This window comes from Pieris rapae, chromosome 4 (genome assembly GCF_905147795.1).
Source record: "Pieris rapae chromosome 4, ilPieRapa1.1, whole genome shotgun sequence".
Taxonomy (NCBI): Eukaryota; Metazoa; Arthropoda; class Insecta; order Lepidoptera; family Pieridae; genus Pieris; species Pieris rapae.
In genome coordinates this window covers 5,100,286-5,114,548 of record NC_059512.1, presented here as the reverse complement: position 1 = coordinate 5,114,548, position 14,263 = coordinate 5,100,286, and the positions used below count along the sequence as shown (strand labels likewise).

The following is a 14,263-nucleotide window of genomic DNA, read 5'->3' as shown; positions in this document are numbered from 1 at the left end:
GGATTAATTCGTACGTCGAACGACGAACGCATTAATTAATTAAGCTTATTTATATACTGAAATAAACAAAAGGAATACATAAAGGCTTGGTTTCTCTGGTATGGAAATTAACTGAAATTCAAACGGCTACGACGTTCATTCGGGATTATCGCGATGTGCAACAGATGTGATAAATGTTGAGACTGGCTTTGTTACGAATACATTAAAATAACGGTATTTTGAGAATTTGTAATAATAAAATCGTTTAATTGGTTTTTGTTCCATAAATGAGTAGTGACAAAACCATAACTTTGTGTGGCTTATACAGAGCTGCTGCTTATTTAGAAAGTGCTCAAATGTACCCCCACCCACAAAGTTTTATATACAATAAATAAAAACTATGTATAAAATATATTGGTATATTTAGATGAACATAAGAACCTAAATTGTAACTTTAAAAAAATACTTTCACAAAAAGATGTATCTTTTTAAGAAGTATTAGTTCATCAAGTTCATAAATAAAAAATAAAATAGTTTTACACTACATACTTTTATATCCATCTCAAAGTTTTTTTTTTCATGTTTATTGTGAAAACTAATGAAGTTATGATTGAACACAAATCTATACTAATACCATAATATATAATAACTAGCGGATCCGACAGACGTTGTCCTGTCTACACGTCTTTAATTTCAAAATTTCAATTTTTAATAAGCCATTTTGATGAAAATTATTATTCAAATGTTATGACAATATCTAACGATCCAGCACATGGTCACACACGATATAACACAATGATAACAAAACTTTTTTTAAATTTCGGGACAGACTAAAATTAAAATTCGAATATTATTTAAAATTTGACACTGCGATGGTAGCGCCGTCTGTCGGATCCAATGTAAAACATACCAAAATCAACAACAACGAATAAATTGAAAATTAATTAAAAAAACATTGTCCAGCGGACAAAATTGTGAATCTAAACCATTCCCAGATCCCCTTGAACACACACAAAAAATTTCGTCTAAATCGGTCCAGTCGTTTAGGAGGAGTTCAGTCACATACACACGCACACAAGAAATATATATATTAAGATATATAAATAAAACAATGGGTTGCACATTTTGCCTATCATATATTAAATTACACATGTTTTAATATGCGGAGTGAATCTTAACAGTTGTTTTCAACATTATTCCAGTGGAAAAAATTGGTTACCAACTTCTATTTATTAGTTAAAGATAAACTAGGTTAATGGAACTACATCTACACAAGGTAATTGTCTGATTCTTAAAAATGACAATTCCCTACAAATTTAACACAGTACAAAAATGAAGAAATAAATTTTCCCTTAAAGATTAAACCTTTACCTCATTTGATACATTGATAACATAAGAATTTCCAACTTTAATTAATATGTATAAACCCGGTCTTCTATCTTAAATATTTTATAATATAATAATAAAATTAATAGGTTAGTCTTATTTGAATACTGAGCCGATACAGCTGTTTTTTACAAATACTTAAAGCAGACATCAAAATTATTCACAAATACTATTTGTTACTTTGGTTTGCTAGATTACACATTGATTCTTAAAAATAATGTTACAAATAATGAGTAAGTATATGAGTAACAGATAATTTGTGAAATAACCATATTATAAAATGGGTCACTTTTTTACCAATATGATTTTAATATATTTTAAGCAGATTTGTATCAGATTAAAATAAATAAAAGACAATGTTTTTAATATTAAACAAAAGAATACAAAATACCGCCTCGTCGTGCGTCAAATCATAAAAGGTCTCACAACAAGTGTGTTAATACTAATTGTTTTCTACGCTGCTAACGTACACATCCACGCACCGAATTCATTTTACGACTCTCTGTTATACCATGGCAAAATGTTATCTTAAGGAAACCGTGCGTTGATCTCACCTTACCATTGTAAACACGTACTATTTTTAATGTGCCTTGATATGATATTTACCTAAAATAACTACTACACTCACCATATGAAATCCTTGCAGTGGGAGCAGAACGTCGGCTGCTTGAAGAACCTTGGCATAAACTTGTGATCCTTCACCAAGTAAACATTCTTCTTCTTCAGGGCACCTTTTCGGCCGCGTAAGCGGAAAGCCTGCCCCGCCTTCAATTCAGTGCCATCGTCACAGTTATTATCTTCGTCCGCCATTGCTAGAAACTAGCGAACGGCCGCTGATAGAATCGGAAACAATTTATGTCTCACAATAATATTACGCCAATATAGACCCCGACGAAGACAACCACTCTCAGCGGAACGTCATTGCAAATGCAAAATTTCAATTGATATTAATATGAAATTTCTTTTGCTGTCCCATTGACATTGACATTACCTTAAATTGAGTTTGACGTTGCCTTCACACTCGGGAAATCGCGCACTCTGAAATGAAATCGTTTATTTACTAAGTTATTAGTACATTAAATAGATTAATGCGCGTATTCATCTATGGATTTATTAGGAAACGTGTTACCATATCCTGTTTATTTAAAAAGCAGTCAATGCATTTGTGAATTAAGTACAATATAAATAATAGGATAAAACGTCTTTAACCACGTTAGTTATATTTAGCATGTAGCAACTGGCAACATCAAACAACGATTTTGCCAATAGACTTGTAGCCTAGTCATGGTAATAAATTAAAAAGTAAACAACGGTTGTTTTTTGACATATTTTGTAAGGTCGTTATTTTAATTTTCTGTTCACCTTCAAAATTCAATTAATTATTAGATTCCCATGGTTAATACCTTAATTACAGTACAGCAATATTAAGTGAAAGTTTATGGACTTTTTCGTTATATATTACAAAAGTCTGTATTGTTAGCTGGTATATTAATGCTCATATAATACTTTAAGATGAGCTCTGATGGATTAGAAGGCGGTACGAAGTGGACGCTATCGTTAGCCGCCCAGTTTGATGATATTAATCGTTTAAATAATGTGTTAAATGATGGAACAGTGGAAGAATGTAAGTATTAATCTTTATTATTGGGCTCTAAGACATTTTAAAATTTGAAAGGTTTGTTATCGACGCCTGTCATGTGTTATTTGTAACGATCAAGACACTATTTTCTTTCCTTTACGATATAGTTACCAATTGGCACCATTAATAATTTATTTAACTCATATCAGTTATTAACTAATGATTGAGTTGGCAATTTATTGTTTTTATAGGTTTTCTAGCTTATGTAAAGCAAACGGAATGGGTACGACAACAGTGGGCCGCATCAGAAGCCGAGGCAGCTCGGCTTCAAACAGAGCTGGATGAGGCATTGAGAACTTTATCTAAATGGGAAGCTAAATTTGCACATGTTCGTAAAATGCTTGATGGAGAGAAGAGGGAACGAAATATTGTGTTAAAAAAATATAATGAAGTGGTAAGTTTTAGTTGATAAAACACTAGAGTACCATACATTTACATATTTAATTTTGTAAGCATATTGTGTGATCAACACAAGCAAATATATGTCTCTACAGATAGTTTTTTAATATCAAAAACTGTAGCATTTATATCAAGCAAGCAATTATCAAGTTATTCTTTTCCCTTTACTTAAAATAAATGATACAGAATATTATGACTACTGCTCATTTCAAATTAAAAATTTAATTTGATTTTTAGAATAAATTATTAGATTTGGCCCGAGATCTACTGTTTAAAGATAATAGAACAAAGTTAAATGATGAAACACTTAATAAGCTGGCCTTCCTCAATGGTACTGCACAGCAGGATCTTAACACAAAAATCAATGGAGCACATGATCTTAATTCTACAGGTACTGTATACTTTTTTTTATATGTAGTTTTTTTTTAATTACCTAATTTAACATTTATTTACCAGGTACCCACTTCTCATTCTTTATGGTAACAATGGTAAAGTTACAGAAATTTAGTTTCATTATAATAGATAAAGGAAAATTTTACCCAAATTCAAATATTCTGAAATATTTAAATATAAGACTTTACTTTTATTTTTTTTATGCTCTCACATCAGCTCAAATATCACAATGAGTACAATTAAACACTTTTAAAAAAATAAGTATACAAATGTGAATATGACATGAACATATAAAGCGAGCATAGGGCTAACCAGATCCATGCAACTTCCTCATAGTAGCACCACAAAAATCCTGAAGGAACATTTTCTTTCTAAGAAGTCACATGGCTCTGAGAACCTCCTAACTTAAGATTTTTTTAATTCTTGACTGAATTTTCTCCTATATCAATTTTATCTCATTGACTTTGTCCTAGGAACTCTGTTATCTGAAATGTCATACTCTCGTTCTGAGGATGACTTAGATGAGTCCATGGCATCTGCTCATCGCTCTTGGGCACACCGTGGCAGCTGGGCTGTACGAGAGAATCCACCGGCTAACAAAAAACGACGTTCATCTACTAATTCTTCTGCTACTAAGGTAGGGTTATTTAAGATTCATTATTTTGATTTGTGTATGCCTAATCTTTGAGACCAATGATTGGATTGATCTATTTGTCTAATAGACAGTGGAGCTGCAAGGCGGAAAAGTACTAGCCACCGCTACTACTACACTCACATTAGAGCGTGCGCCTACCTCACACGACCTTAAACCACCACAGAACTTTGTAAGTTTGTATAATTAATTTAAATATAATAAAAAATTTAAAAGGTTGCTTTTTTCTGTCTGGATAATCATGTGATAACAATAGAAAGCTAAGCTAAAGCTGTGGAATTAAGCAAATCTTTATATACCTTCCTTCTTTGAATATTGTGTTATCTATAAATATTTTTTTTTGTCTAATAATGTTCAACAACCATACAACTTAAGCCTTTAAGAAAAGAGGACACCGCATCACATCCATAAACAAATGTTTACTGACAGGTCCATAGGAGGAGGCATTTTGCACCTCTCAGAGAATGTCTAATGGTTTACCCCTCAGTGCCATAAAAAGTAATGCATATTGCTATTAAACTTTTCAGCAACCCATATCAGAAAGTAGTGATGAAGCAGCTACTCCGCGTCGAAAATCTTCTCGTCGCTCAGACAGAATGCAGCCTCCGCAGGAGTTTGTCACACCCTCTGCTCCACCTAAAACTGGTAAGTGCAAAGATATCATTTTTTGCTTAAACAAAGTAATATATAGTATATACCTAACTTAAGTATATGTTAACTAATCAAAGTTCACAAGGCTAGGCTATTTTTATATTCCGTAAGTTTTTCTACTTACCTATTCCTCTCACAATTAACAACATAATATTTCCAATGAAATGTCTGTCACATACATAATGTGTAAAATCGACATATTATAACAATTTATTTTTGTATATAAAATTAATGCTTAATTCGTATATATAATTGAAAGAAAATCTTAATTCACAGAAGGACTTTCAGACTTTATGAATTTAGATCTCTCGAACAATCCAAGTTATAGAAATAGAAAAGCCTTTAAAACTGATTTATAAAAAGTATAACACAATAACATACGTTTTGGTTTGAAGCCTATGTGTCTGCAGCACATCCTGCATACACATAGGCCTGCTCCACCTTCTTCCACCCAGCCAAAGTGAAAAGAAAGAAGATGAAATATGAAGGTCATATGTATGTACATAAAACACATTAATTTTTTATTTTTTATTCTAGATTCCGAGAGTGCATCGGACACGGGTCGCTTACCACAACGAACGCCTTCCGTTCTGTCAGCTGGGTTTGGTTCACCTCGAGTAAGGGTCAGGCAGCACAACTTTGTGGCCAAGACTTTCTATAAACGGGAGATTTGTGCGCCCTGTGGGAAACCGTTAGTATAAAATAATGTTTATATATGTACTTTTTTGACCATAAACAAAATCTGTATTTTACCCTGAATCACACCAACCAACTTCTCTGGTTGAATTCAATGTTAGTCCAATTTATTCATATATGTGTTAGGTCTGATTTACCATAATTTTAACTATTAATGTGTTAACAGTATTGGATTCGCTAAGCTGGGTGTTCGTTGTGAGAGTTGCCGTGCGCCGGCGCACGCTGATTGCCGTTCGCTTCTGCCTTTACCCTGTGTACCGCCTGGAAAACTGTTGCACAACCAGGTATATCTACACAGACAAAGGCATTCTATCACTCCAATAGGGAGGGGCTAACATGTTGATTAAAACTATTAAGAATTGTTTTTATATTTTGGTGTTGTAAATATTAAGAAAATATTCACTAGATTGCATCCCTAACTAAAAATAACTAAACTTATAAAGGTACCTTATTCTACTCTACTTATATGATGATAAATCATGAAATTTGTAATTTCATATATTTGTATTGTATAATTTATAATTGTATTGTATAGTTAATTCTATATATTGTAGAATGGCAGAATTTTCTTTTATATTAAACAGTTACTTATAGTTCAACAGTATAGATTTTTTTTTAAGAAGAGCGATATTTTAAAACCTTAGAGATTTGGAATTAGTTTAATTAATTAATATTTTTGGTGTTTTTAGTTTAGCAAAATTAAACTGCCAAAATAATTATTGTTTCGAAAATATACATTTTTAAAGAGAATTTGCCATTGATATGTTACAGGAAGGGTGTATATCTGATTATGCTCCATCCACGCCTCCAATGGTACCGGCGTTACTTGTTCACTGCGTTAATGAGATCGAGAAACGAGGGCTTACAGAACGTGGCATATATCGCATCAGCGCTGTTGATAAGGAGATTAAACGACTCAAGGTATATATACAGTCCATATATAATCTATATATTTAGGTAGCCTAAAAATCGTAAATGAGTAGCAAATCCAAAAATACCCCTCTCATGTGATCAGATTACTGATATAATTTTATTTTACTTCACTTGTTACATTAATATATGTAATAATAATAATAATATATTTATTTTATTTCTCACAAAAACATATACAATAATTGTCATTCTTTTTTGGAGCAACTGCTATTGCTTAAGTGAGACTGATGCCTGTTAAAGGCTGTGCACCTGTGTTACAGGTCATCAGACCTCCACCACTTCGGATCGACAAAATGATTATATGTAAAGAATAGACAATTATATTTATTATAAGGAAACCACATGGTGTATGTGTGTGTTTGTGTATGTGTGTATGTGTGTGTTCTGAATAATTGACGTAAAAATATTGCACAATTATACTCTAAATAATTATTAATGTGGAAATAACTTATACTTATTTTGTTTTATATAAATGGATTCGCTTAAACATTAAAACTTTTTAACTGGCGAATTTGGGACAAGATGGTCCTTCGAGCCGGCTAAATTTTTTTGATTTTTCAGGAGCGATTTCTACGCGGCCACGGCTCTCCTCAACTCGCTAGCGAAGATATTAATGTAATCTGTGGTTGCGTAAAAGACTTCTTACGTTCCCTCCGAGAACCATTAGTGACGAACGCACTGTGGGCAGATTTTATTGATGCGGCCAAACTGAGCGAGCCAAGTGATGCAACCGCAGCTATAGTACAAGCAGTTAGTCAATTGCCACAGCCCAATAGAGATACCCTGGCTTTCTTGATCTTACACTTGCAGAAGTAAGTACATAATTGTTATGAAAAGGGTAGCAATTTAATAAGAAATTGAGATATATCTATATATATTTATAGCTATCTATGTTACTGATAATGTAGGCTGCTAAAATCAGTAAAACTGGAGATTTAATGACAAACATTGCAAAAAAATTCCCTTTGAGAGCTTCCTTCTTGGTTTATCTTGGTGGATCTCAGGACTTACGAGTTCAAACCAGTTAGTGCTGGATAATCAATTTCTTGAAGAAGGCTATAATTAGTCATACATTCGCTTTGCACTCGTTATTCTATATTGTGCTCTTGAAATATGTTTTAAAATTCTTAATTATATACATGCTAGATATATTGTAGAGATATTGTATACAAAATTAGTATTTCTTTTCACAATTATTTTAAGTGTTTGGATATAAATTTTGTGAGCCTTGTTGATAGTTTCTCAACACTGTAAATCAATATTATTATATTTATTGGAAACCTGTTGAATCTTCCTTAAGTATATGATTTTCTCAACTTACTGATTTTTTATTACAAATGTATTTTTTTACCGGGTGGCTTTATTGCAGCATTGGTTAATCTATTGTGATCATATTGAAATACTTTATAATTAAATTATTATTTGTATGAAATTTATTATGAATTTTACATTTTACTTTTAAGATAAATTTTGACTAGTTTTAAACAAGCCTTTTATGTATTCCAGGGTAGCAGAAAGTCCAGACTGTGAGATGGGAATAGACAATTTGTCGCGTATCTTTGGTCCAAATGTGGTCGGCTACGGCATGGTGACACAGGCGCCAGAAATGTATACTGTCACTACACAGATGGCTAATGTGAGCAAACTTTTTATTGATTTATATTACTTACAAGAACCATATTATATTTAAAAAAACCAGTACAGAACTCAATTACATTGTTTCTCGATATCTAGCAATAACTGGTAATAGTATTTAAAAATTAATTACACAAGTACAACAAGGATTAAGGCAGGTGTAATGCGTTTGAACCCCACCCGGGCTGTCAGGGAACGTCCTGAAAAGTAATGGCTAATTCTTGCGGCGATAATAATAATCAATGAATAATGTTCGTCAGGTGATGCAAGTTCTACTCCGCCTACCAGGCGACTATTGGTCCCAATGGGCGTGTCCAGGGGATTCGCCTCAACGTGCGCCTGCGCAGACTCCAAGGGGATTCTTCTTTTCGCCCGCTGATAATGGGTATGTTACATTTTTATTTTCATTAAATTTATACATCTCAAATTAAATACTAAGAAAAAAATGTGAAAGTAATGTAGAGAATCATTAAAATATATATACGAAAAAAGAGTCATGTCAGTCTCTCTTGAATTCATTGTTATAGTGCGATACAGGAACGACTTTAGCACGAACAACGACTAGTCAAACTTAATTCTTAATAGCTGCATTTCTTTAATAATCGTGTTTTTTTAGCTTTTCCGTTTGTAAGTTAGTACATTTAGTAAATTAATGTATTAATAAAAAAAAAACATATGTGCAATCCACACATGGTAGAAGTGAAACCTTCAAAAACATTTTTTTTATTATTAATCATATATAAATTAATCATTTTCCATTATCTAAATGTGTGTGTTCTTTTAAAACAGTATATTTTAATGATAAATTTTAATTTATAAGTTTAATATAAATTTTTAATTTGGGAAAAACTAAAACATCGAAAGTTTGAAATTAGATCAAATGAAAAAGCGGCAGTAAAGAGAGGCTGTATAATGCCTGCTATCTCATTTTCTCCCACGTTAAATCATATGATGAATTGATGTTTCTGTTTCTCTTTACCGCTGCATCCGGTTTAAAATCACGACGATTCGAAAGAAGTTTATCTATCTCATTTTCTCCCACGTTAAATCATATGAATTAATGTTTCTGTCTCTTTTTACTGTCGCTTTTTCGTTGCATCCGGTTTGAAATCACAACGATTCTAAAGAAGTTTCACTTCAAAATAATAAATGTAGCCCACACCACAGTACAAAATTTACTGACTTGACTGCCAAATAAATTTCTCATCTCAAGCCGCCGACATGCCGCCGACCAAAGTTTCCGACTTGTAATTAGTGAAGCCGCCAACTAGACCGCCGACAAAAAGTTGCAACATAATATGTCGGCGGCCCGGCGGGCTCAGTGTGTATTGCGCTTTATAAATAGGCACCAAAGTTAAACCCCCTTCATGTTTTTTTAGTTTCTGTGCTATTGTTTTATTCAATTATTCATGGCAAAAATCAGTTTAAAAGAAATTGTGTTCAGTTTTTGAACCGGTACAAGAACCGGAATTAACGCGAAATCATAAATTATCTTTTGACGCTCATTATCTCATGATCGCTCGTCAATCATAATTTAGATTATAATGTTCATATTATATTTTAACACTTTTTTTTTCTTTTTCAGTGTATCGCGCAAGAAAAGGAACTTTTTCTGATTTTTTGTTGGTTTGTGTAACCTTTTAGTTTACAATTGAATTAAGTTTTTTGTACTTTATTACGTAGTGTATTTACAATAATATATAACATATACCTCAATGTTTCGGTAATTGCTTAGAGAAATTAGATTTAAACTCAACTTTATATAACAAATTACAAACCTAACCTTCACATTCGGGAAACCGCATCAAAATCTGTGCAGTTATTTAGGCTTATCGCGAACAGAGGCGTCAGAGATTCAGATTTTCACGTTCAATATTTAATTTAATTAACTACTCAATTACTATTATGGTATGAAGGTATGAAAAGTTTTCATTAGATGTCTATATTAAGTCGCGTTATTTATTTAAAAATAGTCTTAAAAAGTATTATAGAATTGCGTACTTAATAGTATATAAAGCAAAGGGATCAAAGTGTTCAACATATTATATCGGTTAAAGTCGCGTTTACTTATTTTTTTTCAATTTGAGGCATTCGAATTTTTTGAGACCTAAATACTAAATAATTTTAATAAGTAAACACCCTTATACCTGATTATGTTATACATGAAAAGTGCAAATTATTTTATTTGTATGTTTCCTTTTTTACTCAAGTTAACGGCAGATTTTTATTTTAGTAGTGTCACTTTGAATCCTAATGTCCACACATTATGTACTCATGCTTACAGAGCTTTAATTACCCCATTGATTGTAATTTTTTTTTAGTTAAAATTCCTCATAGTTAAAAGAAATCAACTTTCGTGTTAAATAAAATCTTATACTTAATCATGGAATTTGTAGCAGATTTAACACTAATCACACATTACACAATACTCCAGGCCGAAATTTTCAAAACGCTTTTTAAGCTAAGACTTATATCAATGTTAGCTGAGTTTTTGACGGTCCGTCCCTTCGTAACAGTTAGCATTTACATAAGTGCTGCTAAGAAATTCGTTTTTGCAATTAAAACATTCATATGAAACAAAGATTTTTTTTATAACGTCATCCCTGTTTTTTAAATGTGTGAGTAATTTTGTATTATTTGAAGGAGCTTTCCACATTGATACATTTATATGTTAATGTATAAAGGCCGTGAAATGGATATTTAATAACACACTGTGCCTTTATTTGCCTTTCAATAGATGTCATATTTATAAGTTTTTTGTACCTTATAACTATATCACTTTGTTCAATAATTATAGTATATACTAGTATTTATTTAGTTTACATAAATATGTTTAATGACATGTATCATTTGTAACATTAAGTCGACATTGTTTCTTAAGTTTTTTCTTGACATTAAAAATTATGTGCCTAAATTTGTTTTATTATAAGACCTCGTTATATTATACAAATTTTAATTATACAAAATAATTAAATATTGTGTTATATTTATACAAATAATGACACAAAATGAAGAAAACTATTATTTACGCTATGTATGTATAACAGGGAAAGGGCAAGAATTAATACATTTTGTGTAAAGCAAAACTATGCATTAAAAATCATCTCTATTCTCTAGAAGTGCAGTCAGAAAGTATTAGTGTTTGTAATAAGACTTATTACTAATATAGACCAGCCACCTCTCTTCAGGATTAAACTTTATGCATAATCAGCTACAGAATATAACCCAATACTAAGCCTATTCAATTTTAATTTCAAAAGCCAATATGTATATTATTAAACGCCTAAAATTCCAGAATGGTGGAAAAATAATTGTTCCATTGAGACAAGCAAGCCCATATTTGTGAGTCATGGTACATAAAAATGATTAACGCAGTTAGAGTGAAAATGTCTATTTTCTCTAGTCAAGACAAACAATGGACTTATCTAAAATGTACAGCCATGGATCGTAAAGTAAGGAATTATCGCATAGACATATTTTCAAAATGTAGAATCCGATTGTAATTATTTTAAAAGAAATAAAATAACTTCAGAAATTATATCACATTTATTGAAATAATAAATAATTGAGCAAAAGAATGTAGAAAGATTAAATAAATAAGTACATATATACAATTGTACTAAAAAAGAGATGAAAATTTTACAAATAAATTTACCTGTCCTTAAACTAGTTAATGGATTTGCTTAATCAGTTCTAAAATCGATAAGCAATAGGTAGCTACACATTAATATTAATTAGAAAAAGCGGAACTAATGAGTTTCTAATAATATCCACAAACAAATATCTGATCTTAGAAAAAAATAAATGCATCATATTAATACATATAATGGAATAACAGTGTCTGCTTTTTAAAAAATCTTTCATACATTTTCATAAAATAATACACACATTGTTTTTTTGTAGCTAAAATATTACAGTAGTCAATAAGAATATCGCAGAACAATTATAAATTATTATTATTCGAGAAGCAACTTAAGTTGCGATAACTAAGTTTTTTAATTACTTGACCTAGATACAAGTCCATTATCAGTTATTATAAGACATTACAACACAATCTTAACATTACTGTCGTAACATATACTATGTATTGAAAACCTACTTCTTTGGTAGCGTGATTTGGTATAATCTAGCATAGGTATTTTAATTCACGTTTGTCTTTTTATAATTCTTAAAATTATAATATCGACTATTTATTTTCTAATTAAAGGTAACGTTGTGTCTTAAATTATTATAAATAAAATCATGGAACAAAAAAATATGGTTTGAAGGGCATTTAGTCAAACATGCAGTGCACAATGCCAATATAACCATATTTCTAAATTCCGTGATATAATTATTATGAGTTATTATATTAATATTATATGTTTCACAGTAAAGTACAGAAATAAACAATGATACTATATACATTATAAACATACAAGCAGCCTTTAATTTATTTATTTTACGCATTTATTTCAAAAAGTTTGCTTAAAACTTTAATGAAATCTGAACGTTGTAGATGGAACGATCAAATTTAATTTAAGTTTTTCGAAAATTATCATATCTTATAATAACCTAGATTAATTCAATATATTAATATGAGATTACAATTAACAATATAAACGTCTACCTATTCAAAACGTCGGAATTTTTATTTTTAATCTGTTTCTAGTTACATAATAATATATGGTTTCATCTGTTTATCGAAATTATTTCTCCAAAAGGGTGCAGCTTGACATCTTGCCGCAATTTTTTTAAATTTAAAACAGTATACATATATGACTGTAATACCTAACCCACCTAGTTTTGATAAATTAAATTCAAAGTGTATATTTCCTATTAACAACTCAAAAGGACTTACAAATATAAAATATATATTTCTCTATATTTTTAAATGTCGTGTTGACATAAAAATCTGAGATTTTTTTGAGTAAATTATTAGTAATAATTTATAAGTGATTCAACGACGTAAGAAAGTAAATCAACCTTACACATTAGTAGAAACCACAAGGACCATATGTATTAAAAATCGACTTGTACCAGTCAATGAGAAATGACTACGTTTAAGAGGAAAGTAAGACTTTACGACAAATTAAATTAAATTTATAACGCACACGTGAACCTAAAAACAGTCATGCTTATCTTTTTTGCCAGAAAATCATAGAAGTAGAATAATATGTGGAACTATGGACAGAGAATGATCGAGTTCTGATCGCCCTAGGCTATTTATCGGGATGCGCCCTCTTGTTTTTTTTTTAAATTCAATAGTTTCTTACAAAAATACATTTAATGTGCATTAGCGAGCGCGCTGTAAGTTTTTGCTGGCGGAGTTTTTAGTACTGAAAAAGATCTTTGCAGTTGCAGTTGGTAACACTCATCTATTTTGGTATCTATTTAGAGATTTTGACAGATTTTTAGATCGTCGCGCCCTAGGCTGCAGGATAATTAGCCTAAGGGTTAATCAGGCCTTGACTGACAGGCCAACATTGTCCAGGCATATACACACTTTTTATGTTTTGTTGATGATGCCTGTCCAATGTCACACTCGACATTATACGAAACAATAAGTGCTGAGAACAGATAATGAAGCAAGATCGGCGTTACATCTCATCAGAAAAAAGTTCCGATGATATGGAAAATTATTTAGAAAGAGAAAAATTTCACCACCACCTTTTTGTGTGTGTGTGTACCTAATAGTAAACTATTTGCACTGAGTACAATTATTACTTCACTTCCAACTATACTAATAGCAGACAACAAAAAGATTAAGATCAAATTTCATGATATAATATAATACTTAGAGCATAAAACAACTGTAAGAATAAAATAATAATGGGATAATATAAATGTGGCCATAGAATGAGAAAAAATTGGTTATCAATAAAGAAACTTTGAACAACCTATGACTGTATAAACAAAAA

The 14,263-nt window shown here is 31.0% G+C and overlaps 2 protein-coding genes across 3 annotated transcripts in view; one reads left to right on the top strand and one right to left on the bottom strand.

Annotated features, from left to right (window-relative positions):
- The window catches only part of LOC110992968 (protein kinase C, brain isozyme), a 105,117-nt gene extending 102,830 nt beyond the window's left edge, over nt 1–2,287 (bottom strand). The window contains exon 1 of one of the 2 annotated variants that reach the window (XM_022259002.2): nt 1,994–2,287. In XM_022259002.2, the coding sequence (XP_022114694.1) occupies nt 1,994–2,175 (182 nt within the window). In that variant the 5' untranslated portion in view covers nt 2,176–2,287. The remainder of the gene's footprint in view (nt 1–1,993) is intronic. The other variant, XM_045634779.1, reaches the window with a different exon arrangement.
- A 428-nt stretch (nt 2,288–2,715) lies between these two features.
- LOC110993212 (rac GTPase-activating protein 1) lies at nt 2,716–11,275 on the top strand. The gene is made up of 13 exons (XM_022259373.2): nt 2,716–2,989; nt 3,196–3,398; nt 3,641–3,794; nt 4,270–4,433; nt 4,519–4,620; nt 4,976–5,093; nt 5,637–5,790; nt 5,962–6,079; nt 6,567–6,716; nt 7,290–7,540; nt 8,235–8,364; nt 8,624–8,748; nt 9,949–11,275. Exons 1-13 carry the CDS (start codon nt 2,878–2,880, stop codon nt 9,977–9,979), a joined length of 1,812 nt encoding a protein of 603 aa, XP_022115065.2. The 5' UTR covers nt 2,716–2,877; the 3' UTR covers nt 9,980–11,275.
- The last annotated feature ends 2,988 nt before the right edge of the window (nt 11,276–14,263 follow it).